At 40.0% G+C, this 27,348-nt stretch overlaps 1 protein-coding gene across 7 annotated transcripts in view; it reads right to left on the minus strand.

Annotated features, from left to right (window-relative positions):
• Window positions 1-27,348, minus strand: part of ENPP2 (ectonucleotide pyrophosphatase/phosphodiesterase 2) — a 110,366-nt gene that overhangs the window by 63,285 nt on the left and 19,733 nt on the right. For 3 of the 7 annotated variants that reach the window (XM_042923304.1, XM_042923303.1, XM_042923299.1), the window contains exons 1-4: window positions 16,882-17,083; window positions 16,572-16,674; window positions 6,097-6,252; window positions 1,739-1,864 (exon numbers count right to left, since the gene is read on the minus strand). In XM_042923304.1, the coding sequence (XP_042779238.1) occupies window positions 1,739-1,864; window positions 6,097-6,252; window positions 16,572-16,674; window positions 16,882-16,914 (418 nt within the window). In that variant the 5' untranslated portion in view covers window positions 16,915-17,083. Of the gene's footprint in view, window positions 1-1,738; window positions 1,865-6,096; window positions 6,253-16,571; window positions 16,675-16,881; window positions 17,085-27,348 lie in introns of those variants that run through there. The other 4 variants (XM_042923306.1, XM_042923305.1, XM_042923302.1 and 1 more) reach the window with 3 other exon arrangements.

The following is a 27,348-nucleotide window of genomic DNA, read 5'->3' on the forward strand; positions in this document are numbered from 1 at the left end:
AATTTAGGAATAAAAATCAATGCCATCTTTCACTTTTATCTTCCACCAAAGTCTGAGAGCTTTCCTGAGTTAACCCATCAAGAATGGAGAACACAAAAGAGCTCAGGTTTAAAATCAAACACACACACAAACGAGGCTTCCTTAGGAGAAAAGGAAAATTATCACAAAGCATTTGCTTCAAATTGTCCTAAGACAAATAAAAATCATGTGTTTTGACTATAAGAAAAATTTGTGATCAAGACTTTGGAGAAATGGGTCCCATGTAAAGAGCACTGGAAATGTCCCTGGTCATCAAGACTGACTCCTGACAACTGGGTAAGTAGTAACAGGCTCCTTAAAACAGGGGGAGCTTTACCACATACGAAGCAATCCAGGGCTCACACTGGGCTTCGCAAAAGTACTGCAACTAGAATTTTACACCAGCAAAAGCCGATGTTTAATGATTCAATGACTGGTGACACTTAGGACTCTTTCTCTATTCTGTCTTTTAACAGCCTTTGTGGTTTATTGTTTCATTTGTTACATAGGGAAATAAAAAAGGGATAAAATTCCCGATCAATTTTATGCTTTATCCAAAATTACGATAATTGTTTGGGTAGGGGAAATTTTCCAAACTCAGGATTAACGCAATACCTTCTTGCCACAAACTGAACACTAAACACATTTCAGAACAGATTTGCTTTCTCCCTGAAATCTCTTAACAGAAATTCTTCTTAAATGTTCCGTGTCACAGTTAGGAGGAAGGACACAAGAAAAAGGGACTCACAAAGCTCACATAAAGATTCTTGGATCTTGCCATTCATTGCTGTTAAGTGAACGCTAGGGCGACTTAAACTCCTTAAAGACAGAAACTGCATCCTTCATAGTTTCTTTAGTCCAGTGACTAGTATTTATTACTGGAATAAAACCATCACATTCTGCAATCAACCATACAAAGTCAGCAGATATGTATACATAGCTTTGGGATATAACGGGAGCTGCCGGTACCCTGATCCTCTTTACCAGCTAGTACGCCCACCTTCAGGCTGCTGCTCGTGCCTCGGTTTACAGCTCACGTGCAATGGGTACAAAAGCCATGCCCCCTTGCCTCAAGGGTAAGGACTCTGCAATTTAATTTCCAGAGCCTGCAGGAACACGGGCCAAGGTGAGACTCCACCTAAAACCAAGTCCTTGCTTGGCTCCCCCCCTGCCCCGCCTCCCTTGTTCCCTCACAAGGTTTTGCTGCAGAGAGCATTCCCTCAATAAACTCCAAATATGGAGTCCTGCCTCAGGCACCGCTTTTAGAAAACCTGATGGAAGACCAACACAACAACTTTAGTGGGAGAGAGCCAAAGCATAAGAGACTCTTAAAAACTGAGAACAAACTGAGGGTTGATGGGGGGTGGGAGGGAGGGGAGGGTGGGTGATGGGTATTGAGGAGGGCACCTTTTGGGATGAGCACTGGGTGTTGTATGGAAACCAAGTTGACAATAAATTTCATATATTGAAAAAAAAAGAAATCTCTTCATTATTATGATTCCACCAAATTATGGAATGTGGGGGTATTTCCTGATTATGTCGGATCAGTGAAAGGCAGGGAAGCAAAACTAAGAAAGAAACATGAGAAATTAAAAAACACAACTCATTCCTTCCTCCCAAACCCATATCCAAGGTGTTATATCCACAACATCCAAGATTCCTTGGAGCATCTCCAGTTTTTACTCGTTCAAAGCTCCAGCCAACCCACGGAAACATGTACCTTTGCAAACCACTTGGTAATTAGTACAGCAGTCTCCCCTGGCCAAGCAGTCTTCCGAGCAGTGACAAGCATTGTCTTCGTTCCTGACTTCTCCGCATCTGTCCTTCGTACACTCCCAGCCGCCGGCTGAAATCGGCACAATAAAACACTTTCACTCCTTCACACAAACCAAACGAAAGAGGCCTCGGTTGCTTACAGGCGTTGCCAACAAAAAGAGCTAAAATCCCACGTCATTTAATCTGCTTGTGAAATTAGAGTTGGCCTAAAGCCTAGATGATATTTGGAGGATTTACAAATAGGTTGAATTCCTAATTTTTCAAATCAGAGTACAAAGCCAAACATAATTGGGCTCCTTTGGCACAATGGAACCCTTACCATTTATGAACTGTACTGAAAACCCCAGCAAAATGCATGGTATGTAAGGTTTGTGACAGGAGTTTCTATCCTTACAGGCATAGTCACGACATAGCTGGCTGGGCTCTTTTATTTCCCAAAGTAGCTTTACTTGACTTTAATGAGCTGGATTTAAATACAAATGATAATGTAACCAAATGGCCTCTACTTGCCTTAAGTTGCAACCCAAGGTTAAAGTCTGAAACAGGCATGTGGAGTATAAAGGGATATAACAACACTCACAGTTCCAACCATTGACCAAAATGTGGTCCCTGCCTATACAGTGAGAGATCACAGGCCCTACTCTCAAGGAGACCAGTAGGTGAGTTACAGATTTCTGTCTGAACATCATGGCTTAACTCTATCAAGAGAAAATATTTAGAAAATTGTTTTCATCTTAAAGAGAGTGCTGTACTTTTTGGTTTGACTTTTCATCCACTAGACTGGAACCTCCAAAGCAGAAAAGAAAAAAATCACATCTCTCTTTTCACCACTGATTCTCCGATGCCTGAGACTGTGCCTGGCCCATGCTAGGTGTTCCATGAACATTCATTAAATCTCATTGCAAATTACCATGAAAATAAAATATGACTCTTTAAATTCAGGATTGATGTATTGAGAAACTTTATAATTAATTCATTTATTCAAGAAATATTTCTATTATGTTCTCCATGTTCTAGGTGCTGGGGAGGTTGTGAAGAACAGAAAGACAAGACACAATATCTTCAAGAAGCTTACTTTCCAACTGGGAAAGACAGACCATAAGCAAAAACAAGATAAATTCAGCCTGTGCTAAGTGCTATGAAGGAAATAACCGGATGGTATTGATAGTGATAGGGTGGAAAGGGGATGCTACTTGACATGGAATGGTCAAGAAAGCCCTCTTGAGCTAAGGATGCTTGAGGTCTTCATCTCTTAAAACTTGTCATAAGTAGAAGGCAATGATTTTAGGAAGCAACTCACAGCTGGTGAGTTCAAGCCCCACGTCAGGCTCTGTGCTGACAGCTCAGAGCAGGGAGCCTGCTTCGGATGCTGTGTCTCCCTCTCTCTCTCTCTCTGCTCTTCCCCTGCTCATGTTCTGTCTCTCTGTCCCTCAAAAGTAAATAAACATTTAAAAAATTTTAAAACAATATTCTACCAACAGACACTCTGCTAAGTGAATAAATGGATACGGAGGTATTCGTTGCCATGCTAGAAAACCATGCAACTACTGTTGACTTTCCACTCTTTTAGAATTACCTTTGTATCCAAATTCCATTCTCTGTTTTTTGATATCCCTACTTCCTCTGCCTTCTATTCCCAAACAGATTAAATGCTTGGAATTCCTTTATCCAGGAACTGCTATTCCCAATGGTTAGCAATTTTCCAAGGTTACTTTGACTGATTTTTCCCAATTCAAGAATAACTCTTAATCAATATGCTTTTATTCTTGCCCTGGTATATAAGAAAATCCCTTTGTTTACAAAAAAGCATCACTATTAACAAGCTAAAATTATTGAGGAACTACCGGCTTTGAGTAAGAATGGAATTTTAAAAAGTCAGGGTTCAGTGTGAACTACAAGCAAGGTATGAGTCAGTCAGCTACATAATTGTCACAGCAAACATGGCTATAAAGAGAAAAAACATCTAATCTTATGGAATAATAAGAGTGTTACCTATCAGATAAGATAAAAAAGATTTTTTTAAATGAGAAAATACATTTTAAAAGTGAGAACATGTTGAAAAGGGAGTGGTGGAAGGCTCTTGTGCCTTCGAGAGGAATAGAAACATTGCGAAGTATAATTTTGTAATATACATAAAAATTTGCACTTTGAGGGGCACCTGGTGGCTCAGTTGGTTAAGCGTCTGACTCTTCATTTGGGCTCAGGTCATGATCTCATGGTTCGTGGGATAAAGCACCCCTGTCAATGCAGAGCCTGCTTGGGATTCTTTCTCTCCCTCTCTCTCTCTCCCCCTCCCCCTCCCCCTCCACCCCCCCCACCCCCCGTGCATGCACTCTCTCTCTCAAAATAAATAAATAAACTTAAAATAAATAAATAAATAAGTAAATAAATAAATAAATAAATAAATTTTGATTCAAACTCCCACTCCTTGGGAATTATCTTAAAGAAGATAGAAAAAAATACAAATACGCATGAAAAATATTCACTAATACATTGTTCGTAACAACAATTGGGGAAAATCTGAATGATGATCAATGAAGCAGGTTGCATCTGTTCAATGGAATACTGTGTAGGCATGCAAAAGGCAGACACACCCTCGCACAGGTGTATATAATACAAACACACACACACACACACACACACTCATATAAATACACATACACACAGAGTAGTCAGGGTCTGCACTGAAACACTGTGCTTATCTCTAGAGAGTGCTTGTGCTGTTGGAGTAGAACCTCAGAGACTTTTGTTTTCTCCTTCAACCTGTTGTTATTATTTGATATTTGATTCTTCCACATTTGGCATATGTTATCTTGGTACAAAGGAAAATAAACTACTTTAAAAATGTTATTAAAGTCCATATTTATTGAACCTCGGAAGAGAGGCATGAACTACACTCCAAGAGAGCTAAGCTGGAGTGAGGACATCCACGAAACTTTGCAAGGAGCCCCAAGATCAGGAACCCGGGCATCTGAAATGACATGTCAGAGGCCAGATGCTCATGGTAGAGAGGAAACACAACATCAGTTAGTTTCCCGGCACCAAGCAATCACAGGCTGCTGGTTTGAAATAATGTTTTAGAGCCAAAGAACTCAACTAGAACATCTGTTCCATCCATATGTTCAGTTTACAAGGTTCTCAGCATTTAAGTTTGCAGGCCCACAACTAAGGAACCTGGGAGAAATTCCAAAGGAAAGTAACAAGAAAAAAAAAATGGCTACATGTTTGGAAAATGTATTATACAGAAAACAGTCTAATAAAACTCTCCTTATTTGGGGGGAAAAACAAACAAACCAGAACCAGTAAGGGAGCTGGTGCTGGTTTTCATATGAATCAAGGGCTACTTCTTTAGTAAAGGAGAATAATGTCTGTGTTTCTAATGATATTATTAGAAAGACAAGGCTAATATCAAAGATAATATGAGTTAGATTTTTTAAAGAATCATCTAAACTATAAAAGTTCAAAAACCAGTAACAACTTGTCAAGGAAGCTATTAAATCTCTTCCTCTAGTGATCTTAAGAACGGGGTTGATGGTCATCTTTCTCAGAGAGTTTGAATACGATGTTGCCCCAGAGGCATGGCCGAGAGCCTACCAGGTCTCTCCAGAGTCCTGTAAAGCGTCAGGATGTGGAACCAGGGAAGGTGTAGTGGCAAAAGTCTACAAAGGTGCTTCTTCTCAACTCATGCACATTCAGAAGCTCATATGGTCTATTGATGGTTCCAGTATAGAAGACACGGAAAGAAAGGTCAGGAAGACTGTAAAGGAATATTTAAGAACTACCCTGAGCATGTGACCCCACGAGCATGTTAGAATTCCATAACACCTTTCCACCTGCACAGAGAATGGGGAATTACATCAGGGTAGACCAATAGTTACCATACAGTAAGATGAAATAAAACAAATGCTATAAACTGGGCAGGCAAGCAAAAATAAAAAATTAAAATTAAAGCAGAAAAACCCAACCCTTAAGAATGTTCACAGTTTCAGCCCAGGTGCCCTAGCAGTGAGTGTGGGAGTTGACAGCAAAAGATAGAAATGATGAAGATGAAGGGGGGGGAAAAAAAAGCCTGGCCATAAATACTTCCGAAACCAGTAGATAATGACTGCAATTGCAAAAAACCTCCTTTGGGTAGGTCTCGTATGCAAACAACAGTCACACGGGGTATACTTATAATCCAATTGACAATCATTCAAGAGGCAAAACTAAACCCCACAGTTTGGTTTGGCCAAAGCAGGGTGGCAAGGCCAGGGAGGATAACAGCAGAGGGCCTCGTCTTGAGAGGACTCAAAAGTTACCTACCTGTCTTCAGACAAAGCTCATCAAAGTCATGGCAGCAACTGCTGTAGCTCTTACACAGGTTATCGCAACGACAATCAGGGGGTCCAATCTCTTGAAGTTCAAAGCATCTGCCCTTACAAGATCCAGAGGTGTTGGTCCAGGGGGAGTCCGATAACACTGCAAGATACAAGAGGCAAAGGCAACGAGATTGGGAAATGGGTCACGTCACTGTGGAGAGGTGGCCCTGGGAAGGAGTACGGTGTGGTGATGCAGTCAGACTCTAGCTGAGCAGTCTGGTGCCATCACCTGCTAGCTCTGAACCCTTGGCAGGTGGCTAAACTTCCGGTGCCAGTTTCCTCATCGGTAAAGTGGGGGGATTAACGAAAGTAATTTGAGATTATGACGAGAATTAAATGAAACAGTCCAAGCAGAACACTTAGCAGGCTATCAGACACAGGAAGTGCAACAAATGTTGGCTATTGGTTTTACTTTACTGTTTACAGTTATTCTTACTACAAATCTGTGAGAGTGTCTCTGTAGATGCTAATGATGGCAACAGAGAAGAGAACATCGAGGTATACGCTTAGAAACAAGAGTTCATTGTCCTATTTGAAAATCCATAACTTTTTGTAAGGAGAACGGGGCGTAAATGTTCTGAGAACAGTCTGAACATACCAGATTAAAATAAAAGAATCGTAAGACTTCTTCCAGCCATTAAATCTATACCTATAACTAGAGTAACGCAAAAACAAACACCAAAATCTCAGCTTGTCAAAAATAAATCTTCTTTATTTTCTATGATTTGATTAGAATCAGCCAAAAATCTGAAAAAAACAAATTCAGTGAGATGAAAAGTCCACATATTTGAGAGATATAACCAATTAAGCCCAAAAATTACAAGGAAGCTCCATGCATCATAGTCCCTAAAAGATACAATATCTAGGTATAAATTTCCTAGGACATGTGTACGACCTACATGAAGAACACATTAAAATGCCACAAGAAGATATTTCAAAAGATAGAATTAAATGGAAAGATATACCATCTTGGAGGAAAAAAATAGTTTATATTATAAAAATGTCAGTCCTTCCTAAATAAACCCAAAGACTCAATGCAACTGAAATAAAAATTTAAGGAGGATTTTTTGGAAACTGGAGAGGATATTAAAGGTTTATAAAAAATAAATATATGAAAATGAAACAAAACTGAAAAGGACGAGTCATTGGGTGAAGACTAGGTAGTCAAATATATTCTGAAGTTAGAGAATTAAAACAGCTTGGTAGGAAAGAAGTAGATGAGTGCTGGGGATGGGGATGGGAAAAAGGGCCACAAAGATGAGAATGTATTTATAAGGAAAGCAACATTATAAGTCAGAGAAAGAAAGAAGGAATTATCAGCAGGAGAAAGGTTTAATTAGGAAGCCGTGCTGGAATAACTACTGGCCAACTGGAAAAAGTGAAGCTGTAGCCTCATCCTAGTTTACAAAATAGTTAACTTCTGATGAATGGAAAGTGTAAGCAGTATCATACCTGGTGCCAGGAATGAAAATTTCTGTAAAACGGACACAACGCCCATGGATCTTCCCTGCAGAAATTTCATTACTAGGAATTTATCTCTCGTATATGTTTGCGAAAGTTGACCGAGATATTTGTACAAGAAAGAATCACTGTATCCATAAATGGAATACTACCCAGCCCTTAAAAACAGTGAATCAGAACTGTGTAGGCTAATATGGAAAGATCTGTAAAATATATGTACAAGTTGCTTTTTTTTAAGAGCAAAGCACAGAACAGTGTTATAGTATTAAATATTATATATTTTATGTGAAAAATAGAGGTAAAGAGAGCAATAAGGATAGAGATGAATATAAAAATAAAAACAGAGCTAGAGCCAGAGAAGAGAGGGGGTGGGCAGTGGCATTGAGAAAAGATGCAGGTGTCAATAACCTTCCCCCGCACCTCCCACCCTCCTCACAAGAAACTCTTTACAGGAATTACATTTGAGCAGTCGTCTGTTTACTTCTATTTCCCTCATACATACATATATGTTTATATCCCTGTGTATGTATGTATATACATGTCGGGGGGGGGATAAAGTATATATTATATAACATATATTATATATAAATATCCTAACAAATATTATTTATGACATGCTATGTATAATTTTATTCCCTTCTGTTTATAAATTTTTTATTTTTAAAAATAATTAGCAGGCATTACTTTTAAAAACAAGCAAATGTAAGAAGCAGGGGCAGAACAGATTTTATAGAACATTTCCAGGTTCACTGAAGCCATTTACCTGAATATCCGGTTCATCCCTTAGTCCTTTGTCCTTTTAAAAATCAGAGTCGCCCAATCCTGGCCTTTATGGCATCAGATCAGTTCAAGGAAAGCAAACAGATTCACTAGACCATGAGATGTGAAACGCTTTTGCATGGTTGATTCTGGGATGTCGAAATACATACAAACCACACCAGCTCTGTTTAGGAAATAATCAGGCTTCCAGTGCCTTCCTTACCTCTGGTTCAAAAACAGACTCTTCTATTGACTTTGGCCAACCTATCAACAGTGCATGCTGGCCATAAGAAACTGTGGGGGGAGGTGGGGATGAGACGTGGAAACAGTGAAAGCAGAGAAAGCCCTATGGCGAAAATAAAGATAAGAAAAACGCTTATAATTGAATTATTCCCTTTTTAAGGATCAGTAGCCATCTAATAAATTCTGAGCAGCATTCATTCCCGTGAGCTGCTTACATCAATCTGCTTGGCTATGCTGATAGCTAACATAAGGGGAAGCGATCCAAAGGCACTATGTTTACAAGTGTTTCCTTGTCCCATCTTCTCTTTATGGTGTCCCAGCCTGCACCCGGAATATTTCTCCAATCATGCCCTCTGCTTTCTCCCTCCTCAGCATCTCTTCCCTGTTTTTTTCTTTACTTTCAGAATAATCTGTCTGGATTTTTAGCCATTTTTAAACCTTTCTCCATCCATGCTGGCCACGTGATTTTTACTATTTGCTTACAGCATTGATTATTCTCTAAGTGTATCCCTCACTTTGCTCTTGAAAATAATCAACTCTCGCTCAATAGCCTTCCCTCTAATGATAATCTGCTTTGCCACACCTTAAACAGAAGACAGCTTTGTTGAGAAAGAGTTGCACTTATACTCATCCTGCAAAGATATGGATCATAAAAAGGGCTGGACTCGAGGTTTACCAACAGCCCTCAAGCAAGAGTAAATTCCCGGGTCTGTACGGGTGAGGCACACATATACCAAATTCATTCTTGGATGGCTTGGACTCAGCTGACAACAGCAGGAAGAGAAATGGGCAGGTGAATTGATCCACATAGTTCTTCCAATCCAATAGTCTCCAGAATTTGAACTTCTGTACCTCTTTTGATAAAATCAGGTGAAAGAATAGAATAACAGCACTTCACCTTTCCAGGGAGGGCCTACCTCACCCCTGCCATCTTTCATGACAAGCTCTGGTCCCTATGCTTTCGTGGTTCTACTGTTCATCCTCCAGGCTCTGGCTTTTTCACTCCATGACCAGGTCTCACATCCCCATGCCAGGCTAAGGACAGATTTTAGAATTTCTCTTTTTACTATACCTGGATCCATGGTTAAATATAGAAAGATTTTCTTACTTATGAAAGTCTAAATTCTAAAATCTGTAAAGCTTTCCTTTACCTGACCTAAATCAAGAGAAGAATATCAATCTGAGAACCCAGGTTCTATAATTTATTGAACGGCGTGATGAAAACTGCAGGATCAGTGAACTTGTGTCTCACAAATACTGAGACTTCCACAGGATCTCAGAACCAACAAGGAAGACAAAAGACAAAAACACCTCAAAAGGATCCAGTCAAAAATGTGTGATAAGTATGGAGGTTTAGAATTTCATATGACACACTTGCCAATACTTTTATGACATTCAAATTGATTGCTGCCTTTCTTTTTTCTTTTTGGTGGGGGAGGGGCAGAGGGAGAGGGAGAAAGAGAATCTTAAGCAGGCTCTACCCTTCCCCGTGGAGCCCGACACAGGGCGTGAGATCATGAGCTGAGCCGAAATCAAGAGCTGGATGCTTAACCAACTGAGCCACCCAGGTATCCCTTGCTGCCCCTTGCTACATGTTTAAATAATGTTATTTTACTTCTAAGATGCAAGTCACTTCCAGAATCTTAAAAAATAAATGTTACAGTCTATACAGACATATGTTTTCTTAAAATAGGGACTTCAAATTTTAAAACAAGTTTTAAATGTTTTAAATGAATGAAACACCATTCACATTGGTGTTTTCATGATTTAAAAACACCAATGTAAAAACATGATTTATTCCATTCAAATTCATAATTCTGATAGAAACAAGTAAAATTATTTTCACTCAGTTAAGTAAAATCTTATTTCTAAAACATTCCATCTTAGAGGCGCCTGGGTGGCTCAGTCGGTTAGGTGTCCAACTCTTGATTTCGGCTCAGCTCATGATCTCAGGGTTACTGAGTTTGAGCCCCACATCCGGCTCTGCACTGACAGTGTGGAACCTGCTTGAGATTCTCTCTTCCTCCCTCCCTCCCTCTCTCTCTGCCCCTCCCCCACTTGTGCGTGCACACACACACTCTCTCTCTCTCTCTCCCCCAAAATAAATAAGCCTAAAAAAGATATCTAAAACATTCCATCTTACCATACATATACAGAGGCATGTTGTAGAGTTCTGGTGCCACTTACATGTGGAAAAACTACAGATGATTCAATAGACTATTGGAAAGAACCTAATTCATGACAAGAGTTGTGACCCAAACATGACTCCATCCCGGACTCCCAATCATGTTTTCCTCTAAATCCCTCTGCAAAATGGAACTTTTCAGATCTGGATGACCGTCAGCGAGGGAAGCGGTACCTAAGTTTGAAAACATTTAGCTTTCTAAAAGCTGGAAGATCGTTTCTTCGAAGCTTTGCGTGGTCCTGCGGTCAGGGTTTGAGATAGGCCCCCGTCTGTTCCTCCCGTTCTCCGTGGTCCTCAGCCCGAGTGCTTCCTAAAAGTGAGGGGAAAGCCTTGCGTGGCTCTGCCGCCTCCTGTTCAAGGGCACTGAAACAGAACTGGTTCTCCTGTGTCTGCCTGCCCGTCTGAAGTACAAACCATAGGGAAAGGAGGCGGTCAACATGGATGACATTCAAGACGCTGACCAACTCTAGCATTTCATACTGTCTTCTGCCCCTTCTGGAGTATATGATTCATCCTTTCTGGCCATACTTTCTTGTGCTGCAGTGGCCATTCGTTCTTGATATTTTCGACCTCATCTCGTAGTGAGCCGCACTTATGTACAGGCCTGTGTGTCAGGACCTCGGCTTCCAAAATACATCAGTTCCTGTCAATACCCACTCCTGGAGCCTCTCTGTTCTCTCCTCCTGCTCAGCTTCCGAACCAGATTTCATGGACAACCTTTTCAGTAAATAGGTCCACCTGGGAAGTTTTCAGACACCAGGACTTTTAAAGCATTTATAAACACAACATTCTCATGTAGAAGGACCGCATAAACTACAAGAAAAGAGATTTCTATGTGATGTAAATAAAAGAGATTAAAAACTCTAATTCGACTTTAAACCTCTCAAGTAGCATTTATGATGGTAATCAGTAGAATATGTCTGATTGGGTTGCAAATTTGCTCCCAAACAATGAAACGCTGTCATAAGCACAGGTATTGTCCACTTGAAAAGGTAAAAATTTAGACACTGGCCTTCAAAGAGAAGTGAAGATAAATTAAACTTAGCTTCACATACTTAACAACTTATATTCCCTCCAACCCTAATATGGCATTTTGTTTTCAAAAAACTTTTCCGATAAAGAGGCAACATTATCCCCATTTTCCTGCTTGGAAAATCAGAACTGTCAGTCTGATTTGAGACAGCCAGGGCCTGGCTAAAATTTTAGATCATCCGAATACAACTATGGTACTGTCCTCATTCACAAAGGATTTTTCAAATTTTGTACGTAGGCTATGAATTTGATGAAGACATGATTTGGGACGATTTGTCCATTCAAGAATCTCTGTGGAACTCCACTGAGGACTGAGATTTCTGGTTATGCAGACAAGACAGAAGATTCTGTATAATGTTAAGGAAGTGAAAAATCCCTACTCCAGAGCTTCATTTAACATCAACAATAACAACAACAAAAAACAAACAAAAAAAACTGAAAAAGCTGTCTCCTTCTTAGATTCTAATTCAGATAGTTTTATTTCATTTACTCTAAAATGTCCCCTGACTCTACGTTAGATTGAACATAAAGCCCCATAACATGACCTTCATCATGACAGAGGTCTCCTCGCAGGGTCAGGGTCACAGTTGTTATCTGTCAGCTTTGCAGTTTCCTATGTGTTACTATCCCGTCATCAAGAAAGCTCTTCATTGTAGAATGAAATCCCCAAACTTCTCAGATGAACCCACCTTCTCGTTCCTATTACCATTGTGTTTTCTCTGTGATTCACAAAGAAACACTCTACTCATCAAGCGACATTCTTCACTTCACATTTACTCATGAATTTTATTCCCATCCACATACTTTTAAACTTTGGAGCCACTAAAAATGACAGTTGAATTGAGCTTTCAAATCTCTACTTGCTAGCTATTCACAAGTTCACCAATTTCTCTGTGTCTTCCAAGTATGTTGCTTATATTTCAGGTAATATCCCACTTCCATCTACAGACTGAAGGGGCATTTATCATAAGCTTCAGGAAAATAGACTCCACTGTAACACCACAAACGTGCACCTATGCACATAGTTATGAGTGCACATGCATATATATATATACATACACTCTCTCGCAATCATCAAGGCAAATCAAGCTGGCTACACTGGATGTATGGGACAAAGATGTCAAACTGATTTGGACTTAGTATTTACATTTTCTTTGAAAATTTATTCCAGCCATCCCATGTACTTGATTGCCCATTATATTTACCCAATAGAACCGTAATTGGCTTCGCTCATTTCCAATCTTGTAATAAATTCATAGATCTGTTATCATCTGGTAGAAGAAATCCTATTCTACTATTACTTCCAATAGATCACTAGGTCCTAACAATAAATCCAGCTAACAAGTGTGCTAGTTGGTTAATTATAACAGTTTGTTTGCATTGCCACAGCCTTGAAACTAACACCCCAGTCCATAGTACAGCACTGAGGGTCTGCCTGTGTGTAGAACATTCTCACCTATTGTTGAGGACTCTGAGGAACTACACTGACTAAGCAAGAAGGTACATGCTTTTAAATGGGAGATCTTGCTCTGGTCAGTGGGAAGTTGGCCATATATTAATACCCTTTGTGTTCCATTTGGTGAAACAGTCTTGAACTGCTAAACTTCCCAGGATTTCTTTGGAACATGAAAGCATTGTTGAAAATAGGCATGGCTGCCTTTCTGCTTACTATCTTGTCCTAATACATATATAACAGTTCACCCAGTGTTTTCTGATGTGAAGGCCTTGCTGACAGAATCACCAACCACATGTGTTATATGATGGTGGCCCTTTCTAAGCACAGAGAACGTTTAAAAAAGATGAAAATGCTTCAACTCTCTGTACTATGCTCTCACCCAGTTTCCAAAGTACATCTCTGGTCTTTATTCAGAAGCAAGCAACCATAGTAGTGCCTGAAAAGCCGGTAAACTATAGCAACAGAAAAATTAAAAATAAGAAGTGTTCAGGCATACCAAAAATCCCCAAACTCAGACTTAAGTGGTATTGTATCCCAACAAAGCTTCACAAAGGTAGAAATTTCACTAAAAATTATTTTAGAAGATAACCATAAAGGCTAAAATAATCAATGATTTAACTAAATAATTTGAGAAGCAAATATTTGGTACTATATTTAAGATCACTTAGGGGCGCCTGGGTGGCTCAGTCGATTAAGCATCCGACTTCAGTTCAGGTCATGATCTCATGGTTGGTGAGTTTGAGCCCCGTGTTGGGCTGTGTGCTGACTTTCAGAGCCTAAATCCTGCTTGGGATTCTGTGTCTCCCTCTCTTTCTGCTCCTCCCCCACTCGCATTCTGTCTCACTCTCTCTTAAAAATAAATAAACCTTAAAAAATATCCAAAAAAATCACTTAGATTTATAGATTATAATATAGATTATATTATTTTTACAGAAATAACACAGGCTCATTAGCTCTTACAGCTGTTTCTTATAACACAGGGAGATAATTACGCACAAAATATATTTAAGGATTAATAAATCTGTTCTATACTTTGCAAGTTCTCCTGTAGAGTGCACACGAATCCAAGAGTCAATGAAACAGAATGGTTGGAAATCATAAGCTTTTTTTTTTTTTTAAATCCATAAGGAAAATTAGAAATCATCTAGTCCTGGGGTGCCTGGGTGGCTCAGTCAGTTAAGCGTTCGACTTCAGCTCAGGTCATGATCTCACAGTTTCTGAGTTCAAGCACCACGTCAGGCTCTGTGCAGACAGCTCAGAGCCTGGAGCCTACTTCAGATTCTGTGTTCCTCTCTCTCTTTGCCCCTCTCCCACTCATGCTCTCTCTCTCTCTCTCTCTCTCTCAAGAATAAACAAAACATTTTTAAAAATTAAAAAAAAAAGAAGAAATCATCTAGTCCTGCTTCTCATTATACAGCTAAGGAAACAGATGTCACAAGTGACTTGCCCAAGGCCACACAGCAAGTTACATGGATCCAGGATGCTAGTCCAGGGATTTCATGACTGTTTTCCAAAAAAGTCAACTTTGAAAATAATGAGTGACTTGAATTTACACATTCATTATGAAAACAGCTTTTAATATCAGTTTTGGCTGAAGTAATACATTAATATGAAACAGAAAGAAAAGTTCCTTTTAAGGTGCATTGGAAAGAACCAGAAGTGGGCTCTCAAGCAGCTAGCTTGCCCACATGACCATACTTAGGATCCGATCCCCTTCCACTCTGCACAGTTACAGTCAGTGTTAATGGGAGTTACACTCGTCTGGAACAAGAGAAAGAGGTCTTTGAAGACAGCATTTGTTACCAATAAAAACAGGATTCTCCAGCCTGGTGATCTCCTCTCTTCTCCCTCCCCAACAGAAAACACAAATCATTTTGTCCATTTGGCTCCCTGGGGGTGCAATTTTTATGATCTATTTTCTTACTTTTCACCCTGACCACACCCCACTTTGACTCACTAAACTCCTTCTAATATCATTCTTTCAACTTTCTGGCATGACTTAAAAGCAACTTACTTGATGTAAGGAAGACCTAGTATTCCATCAATATATGTAGCATAGGGTGGTTAATAAAAGCTCATGCTGGCTAAACAGAGACAGGTGATATAGTCTTTTAGATTAGTCAAGTCAAAAAAAAAATACAGAAAAATTCAAAATTCACAGGAAGGCAGACAAACGTGCTGAGATGTCAGAAAAAGTCAAGAAAATATTGCCCCCTAGAGTATCCATTACTTAATATGTAATTTTTATTTATAAAACCATCAGCAGCTCCAATTTCCAGGAAATTAACCAACTCATTACTTAAGACCTGGTCAGCTAAGCCCCCTCGGTTCACACAAGGAGCTCCTTTATAAGAATTCCCACACTGCTTACGGCACAGTGTATTGTAAAAGGAAACTCTTTCACGTTGGTTCTATTAGTTAAGTCAAGGTACACTATTAAAACTTACCTTTCCTTATGCCAAAAGAAAAAACTGAGTGCAAATGAATCTTGTAAGTTCTTCAAAGCACCTCTTCTCTTTTATATTTTTCCTACTTTAGCTAAATCTTGATTTCATAGTCCTAAACTCTGAAGTTTCAGAAAGACAGTTCACTGCTTTTCTTAGTGGTGCCCAGGTGGCTCATTAGGTTAAGCATCTGACTTCAGTTAAGGTCATGATCTCACGGTTCATGGGTTCGAGCCCCGCATCGGGCTCTGTGCTGACAGCTCAGAGCCTAGAGCCTGCTTCAGATTCTGTGTCTCCCTCTCTCTCTGCAACTCCCCCACTCACACTCTATCTCTCTCTCTCAAAAAAAATAAATAAGTGTTAAAAAGATTTTTTAAAGAAAAACAGTTCACTACTTTTTTTTAACTTCCATTCCTCTTTTTTTTTTTTTTTTTTTTTTCTGGGTCAGAAGTTTCTGGAGAAAAATACTACATCCTATATCACATGCCAAGAAATCAAATTCATGTATCTGCAATATTAAACCAGCACCTGTTCTCACCACTTCTATCTTAGCCTTGTCTGTTCACAAGAGTTTTAATTTTATCTTAACATTTATAAATATCGGAGTGCAAAGATTTAAATAGCCTGCTATCACGAAGCAAGCATAAATGTTCTCTAATTAAAACCACATTCTCTCACCTGAATTATACACACAGCTAGTTTTATTCCAAAGAAAACTAGGACTACATTAGTTATACCGCAAGATTATCTTAAAGATGCATTTCTTAATGAGCTTCTATTGATTATCCAGTCCATAATATTGTAAAAGGACTGAAAATGCTGATAGTCACTACACTTACCTGTAGGAGGCCCTTCATCCCAGCCTTCTGCCCTCTTAATTCGATTTGCTGTGAATCCTAAGCAGATATTGACTCCAACAGCAAAAGTGAACAGGGATATTACCTAAGGGAATAGGGAGATTGAGGTGTCAAACCAATGAATCAAATTATATGAAGGCAAATGAAAGGACTTCAACATCACCACCCAGTCCTACAACTTCCAAAATGCACTGTAAAGCGCTGTCTGGATTTTTAAAACAAAAAGCAAAATTGCAAATCAGGAACTGATTCTTAACATCAAGTCCTTCCCCCCATGCCATCTTTCTCCTACCTGGTAGGACTGGACCGGACTCCTCCTTGCCATGGCAGAGGGTTCTTGGAAAGCCTTTTGCAGTGTGTTCTCTTTTGCCTACACTGAATGCACTGCTTTTTGGGGCTCTGAGTTCAGTCTATTAACTACAAGTAATCCCACCTGGGAGGTTGACAGCCTCCCCTGATTTGTCCGGAGCTTGATTTCATCACGATTGATTCACAAATGGCAGCTCTGAGCCTAAGAGGCTTGAAACACCCCTCTCCTTCTCTCCACCCCCTTATCGGTCCCGCCCCTAACACACACACACACACACACACACACACACACACACACACACACACACTTTCATGTGGTTTCCTCTGGTAACATGAGGGTTTCTTATGTTGCTGTGGCCAATAACAGTGCATGTTCATTTTCCTTCCCTCACAAAAACATGGTTTTTAAAAAAGAAACCAAATGTATTTGATCCGATAAAAATGAAACAGAGCCGTAAAAGGGTTTCCACCAGCTTTAAGCTTTTAAGGTTTACAATGTAGTTATTCAATGTAGTCCACCTCACGACTTTATTTTTTTTTAAACAAGGAAAGTTTTATAATTTATAAACCTAATAACTTTCCCTGTCTTTCCCATGTATTTATTTTTTCTGGCAGTTTAAATGACCCTGTCCCTACTGCCACATTCTCAGCTACTCCCGACTACTCAAATATTTCTCACGATAAAATCTCCCAGGACTGTAACGAACACAAGAGATAGCACTATTTTTCCCCATGTTGTTGTTAGAGTTTAGAGAAGTAACTTTTATCAAAATACTGGGAATTGCCAGCTAAGCAGTAGAGAGTCCTTCTGCCCTGTGAGGAAGGACAGAATAAGAAGAGCCTGGCTCTTCTTCCCTAAAAAAAACTGTCAGCTTGGTTTTGGGGAGGGGGAGGACAGGGGGGGAGGGGTTGGATGGGGCAGCTTTATTAGTGATCGAATTTAGGAAGGAAATCTCAATGGCAGCCAGAATTTAGCTTTAAACATCGTTTCCTTGATGATTTCCCAGTTATATTGTCATCCAGTCACCAAACACGGTGTCCTTTAAGGCTATTGCCAATGTTCAACTTTCTTTACTAAGCATTTGGCAACCAGGAGACTTCTAAAAGAAATTGAGGTCTCTAAATCTGAAAGTTATTTAAATATTATACGTTTTTAAGATTCAGAATGAGGGAAGAAGGCTTGCCTTTGGTTTTCCCCGCACCAGGCCCGGGCACCATTAATCTCGCACTGAGCATATGTGCGTACATAAACAAATACAGCACTTACCATGCAACAGATTACTAACGGAGCAGTGGCTCTGCTCAAATAAAACATGATAGCATGAAAGCAAGCACTGTGGATTACACAGTAGGCCTGGCTTTCATTATATATTCTAGAATTCAGTAACGGCTAATTGAGAAAAAGAAAACGCACTGCCAAACTTGAAGTTGCCTTTCTAAAAATCCTTTTAGTCTTGTATTCTTGCGGAGATGGCGGGCTTATGGATTTTTCTAGAGAAGTCCCTTGCTTTAGTTTGTGTGCCATACTGAAATGATTTGGAGCTGGGTATTTAGCAAGGCTTATGAAAGATGTTAACCGCATGTAAGATTTTTCTACTATTGATGTTCAAGTTCAAGATGGACCCTGGCTTTTATAGTAGAAAACTATAAACCGAAAAGGAAAATCAAGGCAAAGGCCTGCGACTGCCTTGTGTTGTGTGCCACGTGTTCCAAACGTTCCCCCCGAAACCTGCCTCCCCTTCTCTCTAACCTCCCCGGCCCTTGCCAACAACTTTAGATTCTATCTGACATTTGAGTGTTGAAACCCAGCTTGAGGATAATGAAGGCTCTCCTTGAAAAAAAAAAAAAAAAGACTCAGAAGCTGAACATCATCCATTAATTTTTTTTGACATGCAGCATAGCTGTGCAGAGAAAAAAGTCTTCAGTGTAATAGTCGATCCATAATTGGCTTCTGTACAGCACTTGTTACCAATTATCTAAGAGGATTGAGCTCAGGCATTATTTCCGTCAACTGTTCTGTCAAAGAACTTTGTCTTCAGGTCATTATGCACACGGAACTCATTAAAAAAAACACACATACACAAGTACACATGTGTGCACGCGTGCACACACACATACACACACACACATACACACACACACACACACACACACACACACACCTTCTAACCCTAGTTAAACAGAATCTTACTACTAAAACATCCCTATAAATTAACTGGCAGGAGGATGACCAAAGTCTCTACCTCGGGCATCAAATCAACTACAAAGTACAATTACCCTTCTTTATCTAAAACTGAGAAAACCAAAAGTCTGGTAATAAATACCATAGGTCTAGAAATTCAGCTAAATGACTGGAATATCGTTCAAAAACTTCTGTAAACAAAACCAAACTGAGAAAGTCCATCTATCTGGTGTTTAACATTTTGGAACAATGTCACCTATAGTTGGGTCAGTAAACAAGAAAGCGTTTGAGAAAGACTAAAATTAACTTCCAGAATGGTTTATTAATCCAGCTACATTTCAGAGAACACTGCCCCCTGGCAGAAGGAAATCCAGAACTTGCAACAGTCTTAGGCCCTAGAAATCATTCTGAGGTTCTCAAGCTTTCTCGAGAATAAGAATCACCTCAGGAGCTTGTCTGAAATGTGCGTGCTTGTGGTCTACTCACCAAGATTTGGATTCAATAGGTCTAGGAGGGAAGGTAGAAAAACCAAGGATTCTAGAAGTCAGACAAGAATTGGCACGATAGGTTATTCTGACGTAAGTAACGTAAGGCACACATTTAGAGAAACAGAGCACTGGAAGTACTTACTCTGAATCAATTTGTTTATGCCCTGGATGTTGAGTTGCTTGGTCTAATGCTAATGTAATTTTCATATATTATTAAGAGCATTCACTATTGATTGGACATTAAAGTCTAGATCTCCATGGCTGTTCCTCCATGGGAATCATCTCCAAACTGTAAGCAGCAAAACAGAATTTTATTTATTTTGCTGGTGGCACAAAGCAGCAGTGTGTGTATTGCTTAATTGCACTACAGTAGTTGCATTTATACGAATGCACAGTCTATCTTTTCATGAAATGGTTCTGTGGATCCTTGTTCCCAAGCGCTGATTAAGGTAAGAGGGCTTGAGGTTCATAATGAGATTTGAGAGATAGATAATTGACGGTTGTCATTTTTGCCGCCTGCAGTAATTATGAAATTTTCATAAACTGCTTCCAACTTTATCTATACCCAGTTTCTCATTATGCAGAGTTAACTGCATGATGGTGTCTTGACTTAACACCATTTCCAGAATGCTCTAAAACTTTAGTGTTAGACAATTACCAACCGCCTGATTTTTCAGTAGTATCATTGAGCAGTAAATATAGCACATACACTAAGCAAATAAGAAAATAATACCCATAGGTCTTCTCCCTATTTCATTTTAAAACTCTTTGAGCTAAGTCTTGCTTTTTAATTCTGCTGTGGTTGCTGGCTATTAGAAAATTCAGAATAAAAACAGGACAGCAGTCTTTGCGAAAGGGGTTTACCAATCTGAATTGAGCAAAAAATTATGATGGCTAATGGAGGAACAAGCTGGCCCAATTGCTCCACAATTCAAGACCGCAGATTGTATAAAGTAGACACCACTTAAGATTCTGAACCACAGACGCAAAGTTTGATGGGTAATCTTTGGTCCCAGGAGGTTCTCCAGTGGAGAAATAGCATATATCTGTTCAAATGCAAACAGGACTTGTGTTATTAGTTATTACACAATTGAAAGCTGAAATCAACACCGGCACATCTTTCAATGACTACAATTTACATCGTAAACTTCTATGCATGACACTTATTCCCAGTGGATCTAAGCGTAAAGCCCCCACACCAGAACAATCTCTATCTTCTAAGAATATTCATTCATTGCACAAATATTCATCAGCTCCTACTGCGTACCAAGCACTGATCTGGCACTAGTACTATATGGGGAGCTGAACCAAAGCATAGCCCCCTGCCCTCCATATGAATCAAATAGACACAGAAATAAATGTGTGATCTCAACTGATTACGTGCAGAAAGGTAGAGGTAAGCACTGCTATGAGAACATATAACTCTGGATTGATCCAGTCAGGAGGATCATGGAAGACTTTGTGGAGTAGCAGTTGAGCTCTAATGTGCAGGGTAGGTGGGAGTAACTAAATAAGAGTGGGAGAAGATTCTAGGCAGAGCGAACAGGGTGTGCAAAGTTTCCACGTGGGGTAGAGGCACAGCACACCCATGATATGAAAAGACAGCTGGTTTGACTAGAGCAGCAAGAGCAAAAGCGGGCGTGTTGTGAAATGAGTCAAGGGATTAGCAGGGGCCAGTTCGTGTGGGGCTCCGTCCGTCATGTTGGCTGCTATTGTCTTTGCCTTATAAGTGATGGATAGCCTTAAAAGAGCTTAAGCAGGTGAAAGTTACTCCGATGTTGAAGGATGAATCTCTGTATGGTGTGGACATGTAGTGCAGGGAGTCAAGAATGGACACAGAAAATCAGTTTGGAGATGATGAAGTAATCCAGGAAAAAGCTAGTGACACCTTGCACCAAGAGGGCCATGGTGGTGGATTGGGAGAAAACTGGGGCAGGTGGGGAAAAGATCCATTAATGAACTGGGTACACGGGTTCAGGGGCAGGAAAGTAAGAAGTGTGACTCCTGAGCTAATGAATATGTAATTGGATTAGGATGACATACAGTACTCAGTAAAGTCACTCCTAAAGGTTTAACTGGATTGCAAAAAAGACGTGGAGATTGATATCCACTTGCTAACATTCTAGACTTAGTTCAAATAAGGGATACGGCTAATAGCTTTAAAACATGTCAGTAGTTTTAAAAACCACTTAAGGCAGTTGTTTTAAAGTTCCTTTGGACTTTAAACACTGAAAATACATTTATTCATAATTGAGGTTTAAAAGGAATTACTGCCTGGAAATAACTCACCTTTGTTGCTAACTCTAGCTTACAGTACATTTTAAAACTTGAAAGTCAAGGTTTGTCTACTTCTTTTCAGCTACTCTGCAAGCTGCACGCTAAATTTCCAGGCAAGTGGAAGAAGGTTGTAACAGTTTGGCGAGATGGCGAGATGGCGAGATGGTGTGTGTGAGAGCCTCCTGGTTTCATGTGTGAGTCCGCTTTGTACTGTGCACTGTGTGATATTCGCCACAGATGGGTGGGTATGACACTATATGGAAGAGTTTCAGGGGTGCTTGGGTGGCTCAGTTGGTCAAGCGTCCGACCTCAGCTCAGGTCACGATCTCTCGGTTCGTCGGTTCAAGCCCCACGTCGGGCTCAGAGCCTGGAGCCTGCTTTGGATTCTGTGTCTCCCTCTCTCTCTGCCCCTCCCCCACTCACATTCTCTCTCTCTCTCTCTCTCTCTCTCTCTCTCTCTCTCTCTCAAAAATAAAATAAAACATTAAAAAAATTAGAAAAGAGTTTCACCACCCTTGCCTTCTAGGCTCTCACATGCGCCACATGCGCAGGTGAGAAGCTCCTGTCAGTTCCACTTGCAGATGAAGAAATGGAGGCTCAAAGACTATGTGACATCTCCAAAGTGGGACAGTAAGCGATTGAGCCAGGTCTGAGGAACCAGATCTCCTAAGCCAGCTTAGTCCTCTTCCCGCTATGGCATGACGTCCCTGGACTACACCACATGGGGGCCTCAACTTGACACATGCAGCACGCAGCTACCCAAACAACCGGTTCACCTTCCAGCTTCTTTCCTTTTCCTGGAAACCTTCTGCAATCCTTCCATCTCTTGTTTCTCATCAGACACCATGTCTACCGGGTCTTGTTATTGATTACAGTTATTACCATCCTTTCTCAGGGCTTGCTGAGCGTTCTTAGTATCTAAATTGTCTTTCTTTTTTTTTTTTTTTTTTAATTTTTTAACGTTTATTTATTTTTGAGACAGAGAGAGACAGAGCATGAATGGGGGAGGGGCAGAGAGAGAGGGAGACACAGTATCAGAAGCAGGCTCCAGGCTCCGAGCCATCAGCCCAGAGCCCGACGCGGGGCTCGAACTCACGGACGGCAAGATCGTGACCTGAGCCAAAGTCAGACGCTCAACCGACTGAGCCACCCAGGCGCCCCTCTAAATTGTCTTTCTATGTGAATATTTTAGATTCTCCCTTCATCCTCATTCTACAGGACATGCATGAGCAGTTCGCCTCAAAATTGCCCTTCTTGTTTGCACCCTCTGCCCCCTTCAAACACCCTTTCATTCAGGCCTCTCTTAATTCATTCCCATTCATTCCCAGAGGTCCCTGAGTAAGATGCAAATCTGATGATGCTCCTCCCAGTCTCAAAACCTTCAGTGGTTCCCTATCACAGCAGTTATCAAGGAGTGATCCTGGGGGCTACCTGGAACAGAATCACCTGGAAACTTGTTACAAACGTAAATCCTTAGGTCCTACCTCAGATCTATGGAATCAGAAACGTGGGGGCAGGGTGGGTAGAGCCCAGAATCTGTGTTAACAAGCCCACCAGGCAAATTCTGCTGCCAGTTTGAGAACCACTGACCTAAAGCATAAAATCCAAACCCCTTGGCAACACAAATAGGATTCTAAATCCAAAATCAAGTTGGCTATGGGCACCTGGGTGGCTCAGTCAATTAAGCGTCCGACTTTGGCTCAGATCGTGATCCCACGGTTCGTGAGTTCAAGCCCCGCGTCGGGCTTTGTGCTGACAGCTCAGAGCCTGGGACCTGCTTTGGATTCTGTGTCTCCCTCTCTCTCTTCCTCCCCTGCTTGCACTCTGTCTCTCTCTCTCTCTCTCGAAAATAAAATATTTTTTAAAAATTCGAAATCAAGTTGCCTGGATTCAAATCTACTACTGTTTAACCGTGAGACCTTACATGACCCTTAGGCGAATTACTTCTCCATCCTAAGACTCAGTTTTCTCATCTGTATGCAGCTCATAGGAATCTTAAGAGTATTACATGGAATAATCCATGTAAATTGCCTAGCACAATGCCTGGCACAGAAGAATGCTTAGCAAATGGTAAATTTTTTAATTAGAGAAATATTTGCTGTTCCTTGATTAAGTTGTACCCTGTGACACATCCATTCTTTAATATATGTTGTTGCTTTGGCCTAGAATGCCCTTCTCCACCTAATCTCCCTGGCAAACTCCAACATATTCATGAAGATTCAGGTCAGGTGTCACTCTTCTGTGAAGCGCCCCCTCCCTCCCGATTTTGCCTCTCCTGTGCAGAGCAATGGGTTCCTCCACTCTGCTCCCATATTGTCTACAAATCCGTTTTAAGGCCTCTCTGTCCCTTGTGATATTTTTGAATGCAGGGATCAGTCATTCTTGTGCTTCACAGAGCTATGCATCTTTCCTGGGATGTAATAGGTAGGCAATAAATGTTTGTTGAAGGAATTACTTGATATCAAGAAATTCAAATTGGAACTTCAATCCTTACTCTCTTACTCCTAGCTGTGTGACTTCAAGCCCATGTTTCCTCATCTGTAAAGCAGGATTATTGGGCTAATCAGTGATTTGTAACACTTTTTGAAGCAGCGAAACCTTATTTTCAAAGAAAATCTTAAAATGAATACCAACATCTAAATGCGGAGCTGCTCTACTTTAAGTAGGGAGTGGGGAGCCAAGATCCTATCCGACCAGCCACCTCCCCTTCTCCCTACAGTACTTTGTCAGAAGACCGGACATTCAAGGAGTGCAATTTGTGAAAATAAACAAAGACAATAACCAAGTTAATTCCACTATTTAAACACTTTTTTAAAAGTTTTATTTATTTAAGTAATCTCTATGTCCTACGTGGGGCTCAAACTCATGACCCTGATCAACTGAGCCAGCCAGGTGCCCCTACCTACTTTTCTAAATCCAACCTTTTGTTGTAGTATTCAGATATATACATACATGCCAAAATGCGACCCAAATTACCCCCAGGCCAGATCTTTCATTGGCAAGTGACAGAATCTTTCACTCCAGCCAAGCTCCTCCCCTAAGGAGTCCAACCAAATTTCCAGCCTCCTCATGGTGTTTCTCAGCTCTGAAGTCCTCCTCTTTCCATGGCACTCATCCAAATCTGAGTCAATTCACAGCCTTCCCAAAGCTATGGATTATTAATAAAAATAACATGAGTTCTTATAACATAGGGTTGATATGAAGACCAACTGATATAATGCATGTTAAGCAAGTAGCTCAGTGCTTGAAACTTAGAAAATGTGCAAATATTAGACACTATTACATACAGGAGGCTAAAGACTACATCTGTTATCATGTTCTCAGCATTAAGCAAAGAACTGAGCACATAACAGGTGCTTAGCAGTGACATAGATTCTAGGAAAATTCCTTTACTTTTAGAGAGATTATGTATAGATTAAAGTTGGAGATGTTACAAACCTCTTGTCACATTCTCTCTAACCTCAAGAGAAAATGAGCAGCATTTATATGGTAAAGGGTGGGGTGACTCTGGGGACAGCCTTGAAGGCACAGGTTTGAACTACAATAACAAAGACCCTCTATTCGGACTGGAAAGCCCCAAGAATTTGAGCTTCAACTCAAGAAATTTGTTTGAATATAAACACAAACCTAAAAGGAAGTTTATGCTCGCTACTAGAATGCCATCATCACATGCTTAGCAGCACAATGGTGCCCTCTTGGAGAGGAAGCAGAACTGCTATTTCTGTGATTCCCCTTGCAAGCAAACAGGAGCTAGTGACATTCATCGATCTAGAAACAGAAGGGAATTTCCTCTGCCTGATAAAAGACTTCTGTGAAAAACTTAACAGCTAACTTCATGGTGAAAGACTAAATGCTTTCCCCCTAAGATCCAGAACAAGACAAGGATGTCTTCTCTAACCACTTCTATTCAACACTGCACTTCTAGGCAGGGCAATTAGGCAAGAAAACAAATATAAGGCATTCCAATTGGAAAGGAACAAATATAGCTATCTATATATAAGACATGAACTTGTATATAGAAATCTTAATGAATCCTTTAAAAACTATTAGATGAGCACTGGATATTGTATGTAAGTGAGGAATCACTAAATTATACACCTGAAACAAATTTTACCATATATGTTAACTAACAAGAGTTTAAATAAAAACTTGAAGGAAAACTATACAAATAAAGAAATTCAGGAAGGTCGCATGATACAAGCTAAATATTTTTAAAAATCAGTTGTATTTCTGTACACTAGCTATGGAAAATCTAAAATGAAATTAAGAAAACAATTGCACTTACAATAATATCAAAAAGTCTAAACTACTATGAATCAATTTAACAAAAGAAGTATTAGATTCGTACGCTGAAAACTAGATAATGTCATTGAACTACATTATGAAAGACCTAAATAAATGGGAAGACACCCACATTCATAGATTGAATGCCATCATTGTCAAGATGGCAAGAAAGTAAAAATGTGGTCCATAGCATGGGAGAAAATATTTGCAAATCAATATCTAATAAGGGCCTAGTATACAGAATATGTAAAGAACTCTTACAACTCAGCAGTAAAAAGACACATAACCCACATTTTTCAATGGATGGGAATAGACATTTTGAGAAAGAAGATACATAAATGGACAATAAATACATGAAAAGATGATCAACACCATTAGTCATTAGGGAAATGCAAATCAAAATGACAATGAAATACCACTTCACACCCACTAGGATGGCTCAAATTAAAAACAGACTATAACAAGTGCTGGAAAGGATGCGAATCCTCATATATTATTGATAGGATCATAAAAGCGCAGACACTTTGGAAAATAGTTTGTCATAGGGTTATCACATGACCTAGCAATTCTACTCCTAGCTATACCCTGAAGAACTGAAAATATACGCCTACATGAAACCTTGTACACAAATGTTCACAGCAGAATGATTAACTGATGAATGGGTAAAAAAAATGAAGTATATCAATACAATTAAATTTTATTCAGCAAGAAAAGAGAATGAAGTCCTGACACATGTTATAACATGAATGGACCTTGAAAATAATCAAGTGAAAAAAGCCAGACACGAAGGCTACATATTGTATGATTTAATTTCTATAAAACATCTAGAACAGCAAATCCATAGAGAAAGAAGGTAGGTGAGTGGTTGTCAGGTGATGTGGAAGTGACTGCTTTGGGTATGAAGTCTTGTTTGGGGGTGATGAAAATGTTCCAAAGTTACGGTGTTGTTTGCACATCGCCATGAAAGTAATAAAAACCACTGAAATGTACAGTTTAAAAGGGTGAGTTTCTATGGTTTATGAATTATATTTCCAAAAATGCTGCTTAAAAAGAAAGAGAGAGCTAGTGAGATTATCCCTGCAGTGAAGCAAATTCCAAGTCTCTGGACCCACAGGAAAGGAACATTAACCCTGACCTTCAGCTCTCAGGTCAGTTCCTTCCAAGCTATGTGCAGAGTCACCTCAGTTACCCTCCGAAACTTACAATTAACAGGGACTGA

The sequence above is a fragment of the Panthera leo genome, chromosome F2 (genome assembly GCF_018350215.1).
Source record: "Panthera leo isolate Ple1 chromosome F2, P.leo_Ple1_pat1.1, whole genome shotgun sequence".
Taxonomy (NCBI): Eukaryota; Metazoa; Chordata; class Mammalia; order Carnivora; family Felidae; genus Panthera; species Panthera leo.